This window comes from Netta rufina (assembly GCF_964035555.1).
Source record: "Netta rufina genome assembly, chromosome: 2".
NCBI classification, from domain to species: Eukaryota; Metazoa; Chordata; class Aves; order Anseriformes; family Anatidae; genus Netta; species Netta rufina.
Window position 1 is genome coordinate 2,080,785 of NC_140124.1, and position 16,753 is coordinate 2,097,537.

Below are 16,753 nucleotides of genomic sequence, written 5' to 3' on the forward strand. Positions count from 1 at the left end.
TTGTCATATGTATTATGCTTTAATAAATAGTACACTGGTTACAATAGTTAATATATTGGCATGAGAGTATCCTAATGTATGTTTTACAGTAACTGTATTTAAATAAATAAAGCTGTTTAATTTTTAAGAGAGATTCCAGGTTTGTATATTTATTTCAACCCTGTTGCTGTTTTCAGACTCTTGTGAGAATTTCCTTTCCTTTAACTTTAGAAAATACGTGGCTTGCTTGCTGACTTCTATGGGAATGGAATAATTTGAAGTACAAAATACTTAATATAATTGTAAGAGACTGAACCAATAAAGCCAACTTTTGTGCTACTTTTCCCTGCAGAAATGTGGATGAAGTCTGCTGGACAGCAGTGCCTAAACTGATCCTGGGTAGGCGGAGATACTGGGTTCTCAGTGTAAAAGCTAGACTTGCATTGACATGAAATGAAAAGTATTGTTCACCTAAGCAAGCCCTTTAAGCACCCATGGAATTCACTGCAATTTTATAAAGTGATTGGTGCCAATACCAGTTACACAGCATGCAGTGAGACTGGGGAATACAAAACCAAACGTGCTTTCCTACCAGCACCCTGATTATCACCTTGAAAGCATTGTTTCTTGTCTCTCTGAAACCTCACCTTATTCTTGTAAGGAAGAAAACCTCCAGCTGCCTACATTTGAGAATGTAAACAAGCATAAGTGGCAGCTGTGAACTTTTAATTTCAGAGTTGCTTAGAACTGGCACTTTTTCTGTCCAAAGAAATACCCTGCCAGAAGAATGAATCACAGAGATGTAGTCACAGCTGTTTAAAAACAACAAAAAAGTATTTTCTCCATACTGTGTTCCTCCATGCTCTAGGTATTGATTTTCTTCTCAGGTACCGTTTCCTACTCAAAATGCTTGACTTCTACTACAAAATAGCACATGCAGAATGCATGCATGTACAAACTTCACAGGATTATCTAGAAAACGTTGAGATTTTTCAGCCTATTGATGACTCCTACTATTGCACTGTCTAAACATAAGCTTATTAGTTGCTCTTACTGGTCAACTCTGTTTAAAAATTCAGGAAGTTCTTGACCAGGAATTCAAGTGAGCCCTAAAGAGGCAACTAAGGTAACAGTGTGCAGCCATTTGTGCTTCTAGGCTTTCTTGCCAACCAGTAAAAGCAAGAGGGATGCTTCACTGGAAATGTTCTTTAGCCTGAGGGTAGCATTCAGGTTGCAAATTGTGCTCTGTAACCATGCAGTAGTGCTATCTGAGTGTTAAAAGCATGGCTTTTTTTTTTTTTTTTTTTTTAGGAGATAATACGAGGCTACTTGCTAGCTTCCCTGATTAATCAAGTCTCTACTTGATGAAATACTGTGCCTTGAAATAGTGTGTAGAAATGAGAGAGTACATTCAAGCTTCTTTTGAGCTTGGGTGGATCGCATGGTTAAATTATTAGTGGTAGATTTGCTAGCAGGACATCTTCCTGGTATGTTAAAATTAGTCCTGCAGGCCCTGTAGCAGAACGAAGGCTGGTTCTACCTGAGGCTTTCAGCTTCAGAGAGACATCCCTGTATAAGAAACTAGTACAGTCAGCTCTTCCACAGCCAGGCTGCAGCTGGGGAACCAGCTCTGGCTTCAAGGGGAGCTAACTAGGGTCCTCTAACATTAAAAAGCCCAAGTCACACCTGGAGGCAGGACTGGTCTTAAAATAATTTCACTGTGACCATTCAAAGCAGAGCTTAACTGCTGGAGTCTGCAGCACAGGTTAGTTCTCAGTATGCTGTGCTTTCAGAAGCAGAGGGAATATAGTGCAGACCACTGCAGCTCCAGTGTTTAGCCCTGCCAGACTGAAGCTTGCTCCACAATTTCTGTTCCTCTACCAGCAGGGCTCAATTTATCAGACTCCACAATAATAACATGATTTTTTTTCCCCACGATCTTTTTTTTTTTTTCCTAGTTATTCTAGATATTTAACTGCTGTCAGTTTAAAAAGTACTCAGTCAGCTCGTGAATGTACTCTCTTCCCCACTCTATATTAAGGCTCTTTGTACTAAAACTGCAACAGCTGTTACACAGGGAGGAGTCATTCTTCTACAAACACCCATTTCGCAAAAGGTTCATTTTACAAAGAACTGAATAAATAGGAAGTTAGAGTAGCGCTGTATCTATTGCTGCTTTCAAGTGGTGGAGCAGTGCCTCCGGAGGTGGAGAAAGTGATGTCAGGTCTAGTTTCTTGAAATCTTCATTAGCACTCAATGATGTTAACACCTTCACAGTCCTCTTTAAATCAAACACTGCATGGAGCATGCCCAAGGTGGAAATGGCAGCTTTTGGAGTGTTTTTTGCTGAAGCTTCGTCATCCAGGCCATTTTCCAAGATAGAAATCCTGTTCTCTGCAATAACTTTGAGGAAGTTGTAGAACTCCTTGTAGTCTATACCTGTACAAGATTTCATGATCAGCTACGGGGAAAAACAAAACAAAAACCAGCACTGAAATGGAAGGAACTCTTTTCTTTACAGTAAGAATTACAGGCTTATCTACCCAGAATCATGAGTAACTTTTTTTTTGTGGTTTCCTGATGGCACTAAAATTTCTTAACTGATTTGAAACTTCATTAGCCCCCCAAAAAAACAACACACAGTACTAGCTACTAAATGGCTGTGATTTTTGAAACTGTTATTGGAGGGTATCAATCGAGCAGTATTATCAACCTCCAGAAATAAACTTTACACCTGCTTCACACTTAAGATTTTGGGTACATACAAGATACAACACTGCTCACTAATTTTGCCTTCTGAAAGCATCATATCTGCAAACACAGAAGCCTCCTGCCACCTTCAGTTTAATTTTACTTGTTCTGGATTCACTGTTCGATTATGAATGATATTCAAACCAGTTTTCCTGTGTGACAGTCTCTAAGTTCTGCTGTTTAAATGAAAAAGCACTTATGTTACGAAAGAGAAAGTAAATACTACATAAAGGATTGATCCCAATGCTAACCCCATAGCTGAAGAACAGTTGAAGCATTAGTTTTTCAGACAACATCCTAACCTCCTTAACACAGCAAGTATGCACTGACACAAGCCTTTCCCTATCTTCCTAAAGTAATACTTAACTTCCTGAGAAAGGAAGTCGTCACAAGTTCCTACTTCCTTAAGAATCATGTACTAATTCCAGGTAGGAGCTTAAGGACCTGCGTGTCTTAGAGCTCTAATAAGGTAGCACCATAAAACCCCAAAATATGTGACCCTTGAGTCAGCCAGCCAGAAACGTGTTGTTATACCTGACATTGTAAGTGCCAATCACCCATAGGGTCCTTCCACTCATTGATTTCCCGCTGGACAGCTGCTAATTCATCCTGCAGGAAGCACCACATTATAGCTACGTTGCAGCCGTTCACCCAGTTGTGGTTAATGGAGATGGTATCCTCCTGAAGGAAGAGGTTAAATCGTTATTAATCTCTACCTAAACTTTTTCTAAAAAAGTTTCTCTCTCTAAACTTTTTTGTAGTCCAGTTAGACTTTTAGCATCCACAAAATGCCGTGGCAATAAAAGTTTGATCCAATTCAAGCCTACTGTTTATCTCTCTGTGTCATTAAAAGGTTGGCATCAGTTATCTTACCAGGTTGTAAACTTGATGGTGCCATCCACTGGGGATGAAGACTATCTCCCCTGCTTCCTGCACGATTTCTACAGGGGGTTGGCTTTGGTTGTAGCGAGGGTAAACACTCTTGTCCTGAAGACCAGGTGCAGTGACATCGAAGGGCAAGTTGCCGTGGCGATCTTTCAGGTAGTCCTCCTGACCTGGTGGGTAGAGCAGCCATTTCTTCCTCCCACATATATTGGCTGACCAGCTATAGGAACGGAAGACATCAGCGTGGAATGGAGTCCTGTGGGGCAAATCAGAGGCTTGAGTAAAGACAGTAACTAAAATATGTACAAGGAATTCATGTCTACATGAGTCAAGCACACAGAAGGCAACTTTTACTATGCAAACCTGATCCCAACCTGTCAGCCTCTTCATTTACTTCTATTTTAGTATTCAGAGACCATTGTATCTGCACAGTATTGCAGCATTTTATATCCTCTGTGTTTCTTTATCAGTTAATTGTTAATCTGTCCTATAAGTTCTTCAACAGCAGGAGATTGTGTGACGTGAACTGCTGAGAATACTCTAAATGCAAATTTATCACCAAGGCTCAACTTAATTTGCCACCTGCAAAATATCTGACCAACCCATCAGTGCCCCTCTGAGGCTTCTGTTGGCTCTGCAAATCACAAGAGGTTGATGGTCCCCTATGTCTTTTCTTCTCTAAAACCTTTCATAAACCTGCTGACACTCCTTACAGATTCTGTGTAAACTATTCAGGACTTTTTACAGGGCAAAAGGACCTCAGCTGACTGCATCAGGAATCTTCACATCCAGAAAAAAATCAGCTGCTCAAGAAACAAGATTGCTGGATTCACTGCTGCACTGCCTGAAAGTGCACGATATCCTGAAATACGATGTGATAATCCCTGTAAGTCTTAAAAATCCCCCATAAATCTTAAAAAAATATATGTAAAAATGACAGAAGCCAAGCTGTCTTACCATGAACCTTTAGGTCCCATGTAGACAAACCGGTAGTCATCCACAGCTATGGCATCCCAGTACTCATTCAGCCAGTCAGATGAGAAATACACGGGTGTTGTATAAACATCTTGCTCTGGGAAAGCTCTTAAAAAGATAAAGTGTGGGACATGGGTCTCAGAAAAATACAGTGTTATTCCTTCTACCTCTGTTCCCCAAGCCTAGAAGCAGAGACCAATCTAGCAGGCCATTAACACCTTGCTTCCATCTCCTTTGTACCATTTACAACTCCAAGTTGCATTCAAAATGCATGCAACTGTGTTTTTCTGTCTTACAGGAAAGCTGTGAAGCTTGACTATTATTTTGGAGACTCCTCCTCATCATGGCAAAGACGGTTCCTAATAAACACTTTCATTTTAGCTGAGATGCCATCAAAGCCAGTTATCCAAGAGGATGACAGATTGGGGGTGTAAGGGTTAGGAGGGAAGCCAGGCTGTGGGATTCGACAAATGTGTGGCCTCTTCCCACAGTATATACTGCCCCTTTCCTATCGAGGCCACAAGTGCAGACTTTCTGCAGCAAACCACAGGACTGATGTCTGTGAAAGCAAACAAAGGCAGAGGTAGAGACTGACTAATTTCCTGTGTTATAAGTCACTGGTACATTCAAAAGTGAAAACAAGAACTGAAAACAAGAAGGCTGGATTAGAAGCTGGATACATTTAAGGAAGAAGAGGTTTGGGTGAAAAGACATACAAGTCCCAGCCAGATGTGGTTGAATAGACAATTCAAGCACCTCCCAAGCAGCAGGCTGAAGAAGGAAAGCCTGCACAGGTTGAAGTCTACTTTAATGACTGGGAAAGTTAGTAAAGAAAATGGATACTAAAGGATCATAGCTCATATGAAAAAGGAGAGAATGCTCACTGAATTAAGCACCATTAGGAATGTCTCCCTTCTTTTTAGAAATAACAGTCAAATGAAAGCCAAATGTTATCGTCACCTGGTTTCCACAGTCATGCAAAACACAGATGAAAAAGCAAGTGCTCAAGACTGGAAGCCTCTTCAGGACACAGTGAGCTGTTTAAGAATCTCACTGCACGTTGTACACCATGAACAGGACTGATATTTCAGTGGGCAGGTGCTAACAAACAGCACTGGCAACATTTAAACTCTCAAGCATGAAAAGGACAAGTGTTAAGGCTTCACAGCAGCTCCCTGCTGTGCATGGCACGTAGGGGGTTGTACGGTGGTCTCTTACCTGCTCAGGTGCCAGTCCTTCAGGTAAAGGCACCCTCGGGATGAGCGGTAGTCATTTTTAATGTACTCTTTCCAGTAATTTATGTACTCCTTGAAGGGGAGCTGCTCCTTTGGGTTCGAATTGTACTCCTTGACATCACAGTTGGCAACAGGTACTATAGCGTCTCCTGAAATATAAAGTCTTTGAGCTCACGTGGGAACAGAGTAACTGGTGCTGAAACTGAACTCCTTTAACCCTATCCACTGCAGCCGCCTCTAATGTCTGGGCACTACCATGCTAAGAACAGTCCAAATCCATAAAGCAACGATCACGTGCCCAGCTCTCACTCCTGACACTGCCATTCTAGGCAAACAAACATGCTTCAAAACAGAAATTATTTACTTAATATGGCCTGCAGTTCCTTTTTAACAAACTACATTGGGAATTGATACTTATTAAATACACTATTAATTTACAGTCTAAAGTTTAGCTCTGAGATTTTTCACTGCAAATATTTTCTCCTTGCCTATCCCTACTCATTAAGTGTCAGGCTGCTCTTGTGGTTATAGTCAAGCAGGTATATAAAATGGTACGGTTAAATTATACAGCACTTTTTATTTTGCTTCATTAAGGACACAAATTCAAGATTGGAAATCTGACTGCAATGAAAAGTATGAATACGTATAGAAAACAGATGCATTAACTTAGTAAAAAGTCTGGAGAATTGCTTCAGTTTGGCTAGTGGTTCAATTTCTAGACAAATAAAACAAAGTATGGTGCCATTTAGCATATGTTTCAATTAGGTATTAAAAACACCATGACTTACCAAACTTCTGCAGCAGGTAATCAAAATCAGGCTTTCCATCCCACGTAACCCAGTTTCTCCTGCTGCCCCAGCCATCAGTGAATTTTGCTGAGAAAACACAGGGATGGTTGGGAATCAGGTAATCGCGGAAGAAGTCTGAGTACGTGAACGATTCTACTTTATCAATAAAGTCAACGTGTCCCGCGGGGAGGCAGAATGCGCTCTGAGACGAGCTGCTGTAGTCACGGAAAAAGGCGGTGGAGCAGGCAAATGTTGCCCTGTCCATGCAGGCTGGAGGCCCTTCCTGGCTTGGCCAAGGCAGCACGGACCAGATGCTCCCCCGTTACATGCCTCGATCCTCGAAGTCTGTGAAAACTCACAGGAAAATATGAACGCTGAGAGGTAAATCGGGGTGTTGTGCAAGGGCACACCAGGCTAATTAGGACCTTCCATGCTTTGTAACGTGTAACGCTGGGGGGTTCCTGATGTTATGTGGCAAAGATGCTGTTTTCCTGTCACGTTCTTGCCTGGGCAACCCCACTCTCTGGGGGCAGTCGGCGAGGGCTGGCTCCGTCCTAAAAGAGCAGAATTAATTTCAGCGGGGGTCCCTTGTACACAATTTATTGTGTGGGGGGCAGCAAACTACCCCCAAACACTCAGGACCACAGCAGACAGCTGCAGACTGTTGGAGGGGGGGGCTCCTTTGTGAAAAGGGAGGATCCGAAATGCGGCAACCCCCCCCCCACCCTCCTCAGCCCCTCCTCAGCGGGCCGGGGAGCTCCCAGAGGCGAAAGGAAGCGAAGAGACGGCGGGGAGCGGGGAATAAAAGCGGGGTGGCCGCGCCCAGGGCGGGGAGAACCGGCACGGTACGGAAAAAGGCTTCGGGAGAGAGGATACCGAGGGGACTGAGGGACAGCAGGGCGCTAAAGGGGAGCAGGGAGCCGGGGGAGAGCTGGGGGATGAGGGAGAGGCGCGGCCGCCATCTTGGCGCCGCCATTTGGAGCCCCCCCCCCAGCTCCACAGGGAGCACCCGGACGCCATAGGGCGACGCACACATCGCCCCCCTGTAAGGTTCGCGGCCCGTCCGTGAGGCGGATGGGTCCTGATGGAGCCGAGGAGACACCGGGAGGCCGCTGCTACTCACCGGTGCCTCCCTCGGGGCTTCGCGGCGGGGCTTCACGGCGGAGGGAGGCGGAACCTCCCCGCGCCGCCTCCCGGAACGCCCGCGTTCGGGCAGTGGCGCCGGGGGGGAGCGTGAGGAGGGGGCGCTGCGCTCAGCCAATGGGAGCGGGCGGAAGGCGCAGGCGCGGAGCGGCGCTGCGGGGCCGGGAGGGAGGGAGGTGGGTGCGGGGCGGGGAGGGGGTGCTGCGGGGGGCTCCCGGGGGGCTGGGGGAGATTTGGGGATATTTCGCGGAAATCTGGGGAAGGAGGCGGTTGGGAGGGGGGATGCAGGCTGGGGAGAGGGTAAAGGTTGCAGGGGGTTGGTGGTGGGGTGGAGGTGAGGGACCGGAGCTGTTCTTGGGAGGTGTTTTGGGGTGCTTGGAGGGGGCAGAGGTGGTCCTGGCGCTATGGGGGGGGGGGGCTGAGCAAGGCTGAGGTAACGGCAGGGGAGGAGGTGGGGTGCTGTGGGGTCAGGGATGGGCTGCAGGGGGGTTAGGGACAGCAGGGGGTGCTTGGGGGGGGATAGGGGTAGGAGGTGATGGCATTGGGTTTGGGGTGAGGAGGGGAAAAGGGGGATTTATGCTGGGGGTTATTTGGAAAGGGGGGGATGCCAGCATGGGGTGAGCCTTTGGGGTGGCAGTGGGGAAGGGGAAGGGACAAATTTGGGGCAGGGCAGAGGAGGGTTTGCCATGCATGGGGCGGGGACCCCAGGGGGAGCCAGGCTTGGGAAGTGGAGGTGTGGTTGTGTTTTGGGTTGGAGAGGGCAAGGGAGGGTTGGGATTGAAGGGAAAGCTGGTGGATGTTAATCTGGGGGGTGTAGGGGCTGGTGTGCATTAAAGGGAGTGAACTGAGGCCATCCTGGAGTTAAATAGATGTGGGAGGGTTTGGGGGGCGGGGGGGCTTGGGGCTTCTTCAGAGATCCCCTTTGTATTAGAAGTGGTGTGCAATCAGAATGTCTTTCTGGATGGAAGGATGGAAGTATTGATGTGGATGAGCCTCTCGGTGCAGATGCCCCTTCTCAGTAGGGGTCTGTTGGTCTCTTGAGGCAGGAGGAGATGAATCTCAGGTAGCACAGAGCTGCCACCAATCTTTGCCTGTTGCATTTCTTGGAGGGTCACTTGGAAGCACTGTGTCTTGTGGCATCACTTGGAGAATCAGTTAGGAGTCTGGTGGGTCAGGAGCCGCTGCTGGATGCATCTTATAAATGTTTTTCTTATGAGGGTTGTTGGGCTCACAGGGCTGTTAGAACTCATGGTTTGCCAGGTGGTGCCATGTGGGAATAAACCATCAAAGATGCTGACCCTATGGAAGCTTCCTCCAGGAAAGAAGACAGAGAAGAAGTGATGTGTGTTAGAAACAAGTGCAGTAATGTTCTGCAGGTAATCTGCAAGTGCAGGTGAGGGGAATCTGAGTTTTGTAGGCTCTGAGGCAGCCACCTTGTGGAGGGGTGAGTTGGCAGTGCTGTCTCACAACGTATATAGCATCTCCTCGCACCTGGGCAATTAGTAATGCTTACGTTTCATTAGGTGTTCTCAAAGCACCTCACAAGAGAGGGTGAGTCACTGTCTTTATGAAACCAGCCACTGAGACGTGTTGGTTAAAGAATGTGCCCGATGTTGTGGTGACACTGTCAGAAATATAATCCACGTTTCTTTGCTGCTAAGCCTGGTTCTCGCTGGCTGTTGTGCTGCTGCGTCAAGGAGACAAATGTTGTGTTGTCTCCTCCCAAAAAAGCTGGTTGGCAGAGTAGAGCAGAACATGAATTGTTTGTTGATGTTGGGGAGCCCAGGCTGGGTGAGACTGCTTGTGTTATCTGTATTGTGGACCAAAATGTGGGCAAAATGAAGGAATTAATTGAGAAATCACTTTAGGTGGCTCCTCCTATTCCACTGCACACACAGCAAGCAGTTCAAGCGCAATAACCCTTATGAACCTGTTCCTGAATGTATTTATGAGTAATTTAAAGCCATTTGTTTGTTTTCTGCCATCTGAGTCATTTTCATGGTAATATAAGTGACTTGCTTACCTCTGTTCATTGTTACTTTTCTGGGTGGGAACACTGGAACGTGTATTTTATTCCACCTGAGGCTTTTTTTCATTGTGTTTCCAGAACCATGAATACCATGTCTTGTCGCTAAGGAGTTTCTAGACCTATTTTAGAAAGAATAGAAATGGGGAGCAGCATAATGCTGAATTTCACATTTAGAAAATGGGGGGAAAATAAATCTTGATTTTGAAGGACAGTAGCGGAGCTATTTAGGGTTCAGCAGTGAATTCACAGTTCACATCAGAGATGAAGCTGGTGTATTTAACAGTGCTCTTCAGTGCACAGCTCAAGTATATTGAGGTGTCCTCTGTGTAGGTGCTGTACAAGCTAATCAGAGGGAAGTTAAGCTAATAAGAGGGAAGCTAAGCAGAGGACAAGTGTTCCTCATAAAAGGGAGGATGCTACTAGTAGAGACCGAAGAGAAGTTTCCCTAATATAGGTTCAGGACAGTGGAGCTACAAAAACAGTAGGATAACAATATATTTTTTCAGTCGTTCAGAAAACATGATCACAGGCTACTACCCATCAGATAAACAGAAGACACAGTGTGGATGTCACAGGTAAAGCACAGATTTGATGCCTTTTTCCAGCTAAATTCAGGTGCCCGTGACCATTTCCTTGTGTTCAACACTTGAGGGATTTTACTGGTGTTAAAAGCAGGCTCCTTGAAGCTTTGTGTTAAATTATAGTGTGCTGTTGAAAGCTCTTAAACAGTAGCTGCATTCTGTACCATTGATGTCTGTGTTTTTGTTACTGAATAAAAGCATTCTTACATTGCGTAAGTGAAGTGCATGTTTAAATGTTTTTGTCTTGGGGGTGCAGGTTGTGCAGATCCAGTGCTAGTTAAACCATTATATCAGGGGGAAAACATGCTGGAACAGTGAAGGGGCTTGATTACCAAATGGGTTCTTGCTTGGGCATTTTGCCCTCGGGCTAAGAAAGAAGCTGACTGTCAGGCCAAGCCCGTGAGCTCTCAGGTGAGTCAAAAGCCATATGACCCAGGGCATGCACACACATAACTCCACGGGTCAAGTGACTGCTTCGTTTCTTCCCCTGGGCTGAGACAGCTTTTTTACTCTTAGATCCAGGGGTAATCATACCTCCTCTGTTGATTATAGGCTGCTGGTTTTTTTGGTGTTATCTGGTAACGGGCATAGCAGGATTTTTGCTTCAGCTTCATTTTTATTTTCACCTGCTCTCCTGGACGTTGAAGAGAAATACACAGGGGGAAAAAAAATCTATGTAGGAATGGACGGTTCTGTACAGATAGCAGCTCCCGTGAAGCTGCCCGAGAGTTCTGTGTCTACAGATAGAGGTAAGGAGCCTGTGGTATGGGTAAAGAGGCTCTTAGTATGGCACGGTTGTGGGACTGCATCGGTTGCTGATATTTCTACATCTATTTCTGGTAATGAGCAGGCTCGAGAGAAATGCTGTCTGTACAGGGCGGTTTGGGAACCCTTAGCCTGTGAAAATTGGCTCTAGGCTGAGATTTTACAGAAGTTTAAGGGTTGCTTGCTTGTTTACCATCTCTCCTTGCCTCCATAGTATGTTTGTGCGTTATTTTAGGTGACTGGTACTGGTAGCAAGGTCTGGGAGTTGTTTTTCAGATGACATTTTGTTCCTCTGTGCTTGTCCCAGCATTGAGCAACCTGTGTTCGCTTCCAGGTTTCCCTTGTGATCCTCTGCAGAACTTGTAATCTTTCAGTGTCACCGTTTCAGCATTATTTATAAAATAACACCTCAGGGAAACAGCTTGTGAGCAGCATGCTGCTACTTAGGAGATTTTCCTGAAAAAAGGTGTAAGTAGCAAACAGTTGCACGCTGCTGGGGTAGGTAGGGGTGGTGTCAGGGTTGGTCCTGAACATGATGCACTCTTGATTGCTGCTGATTTTTTGTTTGTTTTCCCCTGGGTCTGATAGGAGCTCCTTCAGTACCTTTGCAGTATGTGTAGGGTATGAGGAGTTGTAATACAAGATGTTTGTTTTGATTTATTTTTTGTTTGCTATCGTGTCCCTGTTCCTGGAAGTTCTGAGAGAGAGCACTCCAATAATCTGTGTGACTATATATGCATTTCAAATACTCCGTATACACGTCTTAAAACATGCTAAATGGATGGCAATTTAAAACCTTTGAGTGTGTAATGTGAGCAAGGGAGATGATAATATCTCTGAAAGTGTTTTTGTAGAAGGAAAACATCAGTGTTGAAACCTAGGCAGCTTCAAGCAGTTAAACGCTCTAGATTTGTAGTTCCTAAATCTCTGGATTTGTAGTTCCTAATTAACAAAGCTCCATGATTTAGTTTTATCTGGTGCTGATTTCAATACTAATGTAGCTTAAGTTTTTTCCAGTTCAGTTTATGGCTGTTCTGGAGCCCTGCTCCTGATGCGTGGTTCTTTGTAGTCACGTTTGGCTGATCATTCAGGTATTTTTCTTTTCTGTTTCTTTGTGAATGACTTTAATGTTTAATGTTGTTGCTCTGTGTTGCAGAAAGAATGATCTTTAAATAGAAATTATGATCATTGGCTGCTCACAAAACCCAGTCTTGGAGGGAAAGAAAAGCTCTTTACGAGATCTGTTCAATCAAACCTCACTGCATTAGAGGAGTTACTTTCCTTTCCTAGATGGAAGGATTTAAGGGCAGAGCTTTTAGTTTTTCCTCCAAATTACAGAGTTATTCAGTAAATGATCGATATAAAACTGAATTTCCTAAAGCTTGTCACTGCTTTCTGGCTGTAGCTACTTTTCTAAATCAATTTTCTGCGGACTTGATCTCACTGTTTGGCTCACGTCACAGTGAGAAGCCTTGTAATTTGCTAGGATTGTAGCTTTATTAGTCCTGAACAGATCGAGCATTTTCGTTGTAAATTTGTCTGAATTCTGCATAGTGTTTTTTTTTCCATATGCCTTGGTGAAACTCATTGCAATGGAAATAAGGTTTGAAAAGGAAAGAGTTTGTGGAATACGGTGTGCAGTGAGTAAACCCTACCTCAGTAATAGCAAAATCTTGAACTGGGCTTAGAGTGAGGAAGCTCTCCTTAAGGGTTATTAAGGAGGCAGCAATCTGAAAATGTGAGCAGATTTCAAGTGTGTGCTGTGGGAGCTCATAGCAGTACTACCTGAGAAAAAAGTCTGTTAGTTTTTGGTTGCATTAGGATTCCTTCCCCCTTTTTAAGGGGATTAGATCATAACAAAATCAGAAGGTGTAATGAGTCTCAATATCAATTTGACAGGGCTTTTGTGGTAGAGATCTAAATTTCATTCATTGTGCCATACAGGTAGCTGAACACCTTGTGATAATGCTCCGGCACTCATCTGTAAATTATGCTGTAATACATCAAAGGTCTTGGAGATGATGAGTAAACGAGTAATTAAATCACTAATTATGTAGCGGCTGCTCACAAGGAGTTAAGTTGTGGAAGGTAATTGGTCTGTAATGCTCCTGCTGAACACTCACACTACAGAGGAGGTACTGTGGGACACAGACTGGCCCTTTGGGTGTAAGAAATGGCTTTGGGAGTGGGATTTGCCTTTGGATTTGCCTTGCTTGTTGGATTTGCCTTTCCAAACTTGAGATTGTTCTGGAGTAAGCAGGTCAGGCCTTGGGAATGTGATGGCTCCGTGTGTTTCTGCTGGAATCCCAGATGCTGGTGAGCAAACTGTGTGCTTGGATACCTTATATTCCAATACCTATGTGGCATCTTTTTCATCCCAGCTCCCCTTTGGGTCTGTCAGGGCTTTCCCAGCAGCATCACTGGGTATTTCTGCTCGTTAATGATCATGACGTCTGGTCAGTGGTGATTTGTGGTTTCACATGTGCTGTTGAATCTGCGGGATGGACATTCTGGGTGTTTTTTATATACCTGGATGTCCCTATCTTGAAGGGGAAGGAGCAGTGGTTTCATGGGTGTGTGTGGTTTGGATATGTGCTGGTGGCCTTGTGTTTTGGTACCTTCTGGACTTTCTTAACCAACGGGCAGTTGAAGTAGGTGCTGTTGTATATCGTGTACTAAACCATGATGAGAGCCTTGTAAGAAGGGGAGGCAGCGCTGCTGTGGAGGGGACAGCAGTACTGACAGCCCTGTTCAGGCAGGATGAGTTTTTCTGAGGGAAACACTCAAATGGTAACCAAATCTTGTAAAGTACCTGCAGGTGTTTTCAAATCCTTCTTGTGTGCGTATCTAGAAGGATACAGTGAAAATACTGCCTGTTGTTAAGGATTCTTGCTTATATTTATTTTTTTCTCTCTCACTCTAGTTTCTCCTGGCTTTGAAAGCGTTGCTCTTGTGGAGGAGGCTCTGAACGGCGAGCTGATGAACGAAGACATAAATATCCATAGCTGGCCTTGTTCCTACTACTTGGACACCAACAAACAATGGGTCTCTGGCAGGCTCTCGCTGACTCCTGTCGCGATCAAATTCACAGCTGACAAGACTGGGGAGCTGTTGGTCAACTTCCACCTTTCCAGCATCAGCGAGATCAAGAAGGAGTCTTCAAATTTAATCTTCAGCTCTCTGACCATCCTGGAGAAGAACACCAAGCACTGGTTCAGTTCCCTGCAGCCGAGCAGGAATGTGGTGTTCAACATCCTCGAGCACTTCTGGAGGGAGCAGTTGCTGTCCAGCCAAGGTGCTGCGGGGGCAGAAGCAGCAGCTTTGCAGACAACGAAGGGGAAGGAGCTGACGGGATTATTGACGGGGTCACAGAAACGGCTGGAGGACACTGCCAAAGTGCTGCATTACCAGGGCGAGCAGTTCGATAACATCATGAGGGGGCTCAACAAGATCGAAGGGGATATGGATGTGGCAGACAGGTACGGTACTGTGACATCTGAGCTAAGCAGTAGTTGTGGGATTGTGTGCCTAGAACTCATAAGAGATCCACAGAAAAGTCTTCAGGAAACTGAACTGTTGAATTGCAGTGAAAGTTCAAGGCCATGATGGTCGCAATGGATCTTGTTCATTCTTGTTCTTGTTGCGCAGGAGGGATAGATACAGAAACATAATTTTTTTTTCTCCCTGAGGAAATTTTTTTGTGTGTATGTGCTTGTCCTCTGTCCTTAGATAACTTTTCAAGCCCTTCTGAGTTCCACCTACAATTGACAGAAATGGTAGAGATGCCCAGAAGATGAACAACCTGGAAGTTTTGAGGAAATACACAACCAGTTAGGGGAAGGATACAAATTAATGCCTTGCTAAAAGACGTGTTATGGAATTCCCATTTTTATTAATGCCCTAAAACAACGTGCATAAATGAAAAATATTCAAAGTTTGGTTCATTTTGCCAGTCGTGGACCAGCCTGCTTCGCTGCTTCACAGCAAACACAACCACAGCTCTGCTTTTCTGTCTCTTTTCAAAGGAAATACTGAATGCAGCAGGTGAGCTGCTGACTCGGAAACAGTTTTTTAGAGTTATCAGAAGACAACCCCAAAATATTCTTTATTTTAGGTAGCTTTTTACAACTACTTCTATTCATACAAGTCAGCTTCTGAGGCTGCTTTTAACATACAAAACCGTGTGTGGTTCAGGGCTTTGTTATTTGCCCATTTCACAAGAATTTGCTGCCCAGCAGTGAGGATTGGGTCTGTGCTGCAGATATATTCAGGAAAACAGCTGGAGAAGCAGTGCCTTCTTCTGTGCATTGTAAAATTGTACTGCTTTTAACATTGTGTAGAATACTTTATTTCTTTAGGTCTAGGTGGTCAAAAATAGGTTTTTGAGGGGCCAAAGGGACTGTGCTTTGTAACACCGAATAAATTGCAGAGTGTGCTGATAAGAGACCTGGAGAGTCAGGGTGGGTAGGACAACAGCAGGCTGTTTGTGGCTATCTCAATTAGACACACAGGGACTGATTTTTGAGAGCACTGGCTTAAATGATTCATTTAGACAGCAGAAGTTGATCTGGAAAGCGTTTGAGATGTGTATCTTTAGCTGTCTCAGAACTCATTGTGGATGGTAAGTGGTTGGCATCACAATCAGGGTGTTATTTTGACTTTAATGATTCCTATTCAGAGTGAATTGCTCTCCTTTTTTTATTTTGTATGTTGCAAATTGGAGTCAATAGCAGTCCAAAAGAGCCAGGTTAAGAGCGGCAGTGTTATGTTTGAAGATAGGTAGCTACAAGTGTCTTTGTGGAAGCTCTTGACACCTGCAGAAAGAAACAAACACAATAAAGCTCAGACTAGTTCTTGTTGGAAGAAGCATCTGTTTTTAGAAGGCTATCATGTCTGAAAGAAAGTGTGGATTTCACAGTGATTGTGGTGATGCTCTCTGTGCCCTTTAATGAAAAGCCAAGATAACAGAAAGCTTCAGCAGTAGCTTTTAAAGTTCTGCAGCAATAAACAATGAGCAGGAAAATAAATACCTGCTCATTGTTCTTGGAAGAGGGTTTTGTTTGGGGTTAGGATGCACTGGGAGGTATTATTTGTCCTGGTGGATCTGAAGAGCTAGATGCTTTGATTTTTAAATGAAAAAAAATAAAGACCTTGACCAAATGTTAGCTGAGATTTTATTTTATTTGTAGTATGCAGAGTTTATTAGCCAGACTGCTCACAGACTGAAACACGTCCCAGGAGCTGCTAGGCAAACTGTTTTGCTTGCTGTCTGCTTTTCAAGGGGTTCTAGCTCCTGTTTCTAACGCAGTTTGTGCACAGTTTTTTTTCCTAATGATGTAGAAGATGGAGAGGAGCACTGACAAAGCCCGTTTAATTGTTGCATGTTGGTTAATCCAGCCTATTAACATAGTTAAATATGCTGATGTCTCATCTCCAATTCTTGCTTACTTTAGAAACTTGCTGAGAAATAATTACATGGATAATGTACTTCAGGACCGTTTGGCGTGTGCAGCAGGTCTTGTACAGGCAGACTGGTGAGCAGAGGGACCAAACTTTGGTGTGTTAATTCAGGGTTGTGAGCGACAGCAGCGTGGTGGTGGTGTCTCTTCTAAAAAGAACCAG

The 16,753-nt window shown here is 44.5% G+C and overlaps 2 protein-coding genes across 14 annotated transcripts in view; one reads left to right on the plus strand and one right to left on the minus strand.

Moving 5' to 3' along the window:
- Positions 1-7,858, minus strand: JMJD4 (jumonji domain containing 4). Of its 3 annotated transcripts, none has more exons than XM_084282110.1 (7): positions 7,737-7,858; positions 6,614-7,167; positions 5,809-5,974; positions 4,573-4,698; positions 3,604-3,871; positions 3,265-3,411; positions 1-2,440 (listed from the first exon to the last, which is right to left on the minus strand). In XM_084282110.1, the coding sequence occupies exons 2-7, from the start codon at positions 6,876-6,878 to the stop codon at positions 2,129-2,131; spliced, it is 1,284 nt and encodes a 427-aa protein (XP_084138236.1). In that variant the 5' UTR covers positions 6,879-7,167; positions 7,737-7,858; the 3' UTR covers positions 1-2,128. The 3 variants fall into 3 exon arrangements, with proteins under 3 accessions (XP_084138236.1, XP_084138237.1, XP_084138238.1); XM_084282111.1 differs by lacking the exon at positions 7,737-7,858 and adding an exon at positions 7,490-7,604; XM_084282112.1 differs by lacking the exon at positions 7,737-7,858 and having other exon boundaries at positions 6,614-7,313.
- The window catches only part of SNAP47 (synaptosome associated protein 47), a 27,644-nt gene continuing 18,297 nt past the window's right edge, over positions 7,407-16,753 (plus strand). Inside the window, exons 1-5 of one of the 11 annotated variants that reach the window (XM_084282106.1) lie at positions 8,684-8,922; positions 9,000-9,132; positions 10,292-10,360; positions 11,466-11,599; positions 14,055-14,610. In XM_084282106.1, the coding sequence (XP_084138232.1) occupies positions 14,111-14,610 (500 nt within the window). In that variant the 5' untranslated portion in view covers positions 8,684-8,922; positions 9,000-9,132; positions 10,292-10,360; positions 11,466-11,599; positions 14,055-14,110. Of the gene's footprint in view, positions 7,459-8,683; positions 8,923-8,999; positions 9,133-10,291; positions 10,361-10,432; positions 11,116-11,465; positions 11,600-11,752; positions 12,223-12,642; positions 13,971-14,054; positions 14,611-16,753 lie in introns of those variants that run through there. The other 10 variants (XM_084282104.1, XM_084282105.1, XM_084282103.1 and 7 more) reach the window with 10 other exon arrangements.

Coding starts and splice junctions, on each gene's coding strand:
- JMJD4 (XM_084282110.1), bottom strand. CDS start 6,878: ATGGACAGGGCAACATTTGCCTGCTCCACCGCCTTTTTCCGTGACTAC. Junction 3,872..4,572: donor ATGGGACCTAAAGGTTCATG/GTAAGACAGCTT, acceptor TTTGCCCCACAG/GACTCCATTCCACGCTGATG. Junction 2,441..3,264: donor ATTGGCACTTACAATGTCAG/GTATAACAACAC, acceptor TTTTCCCCGTAG/CTGATCATGAAATCTTGTAC.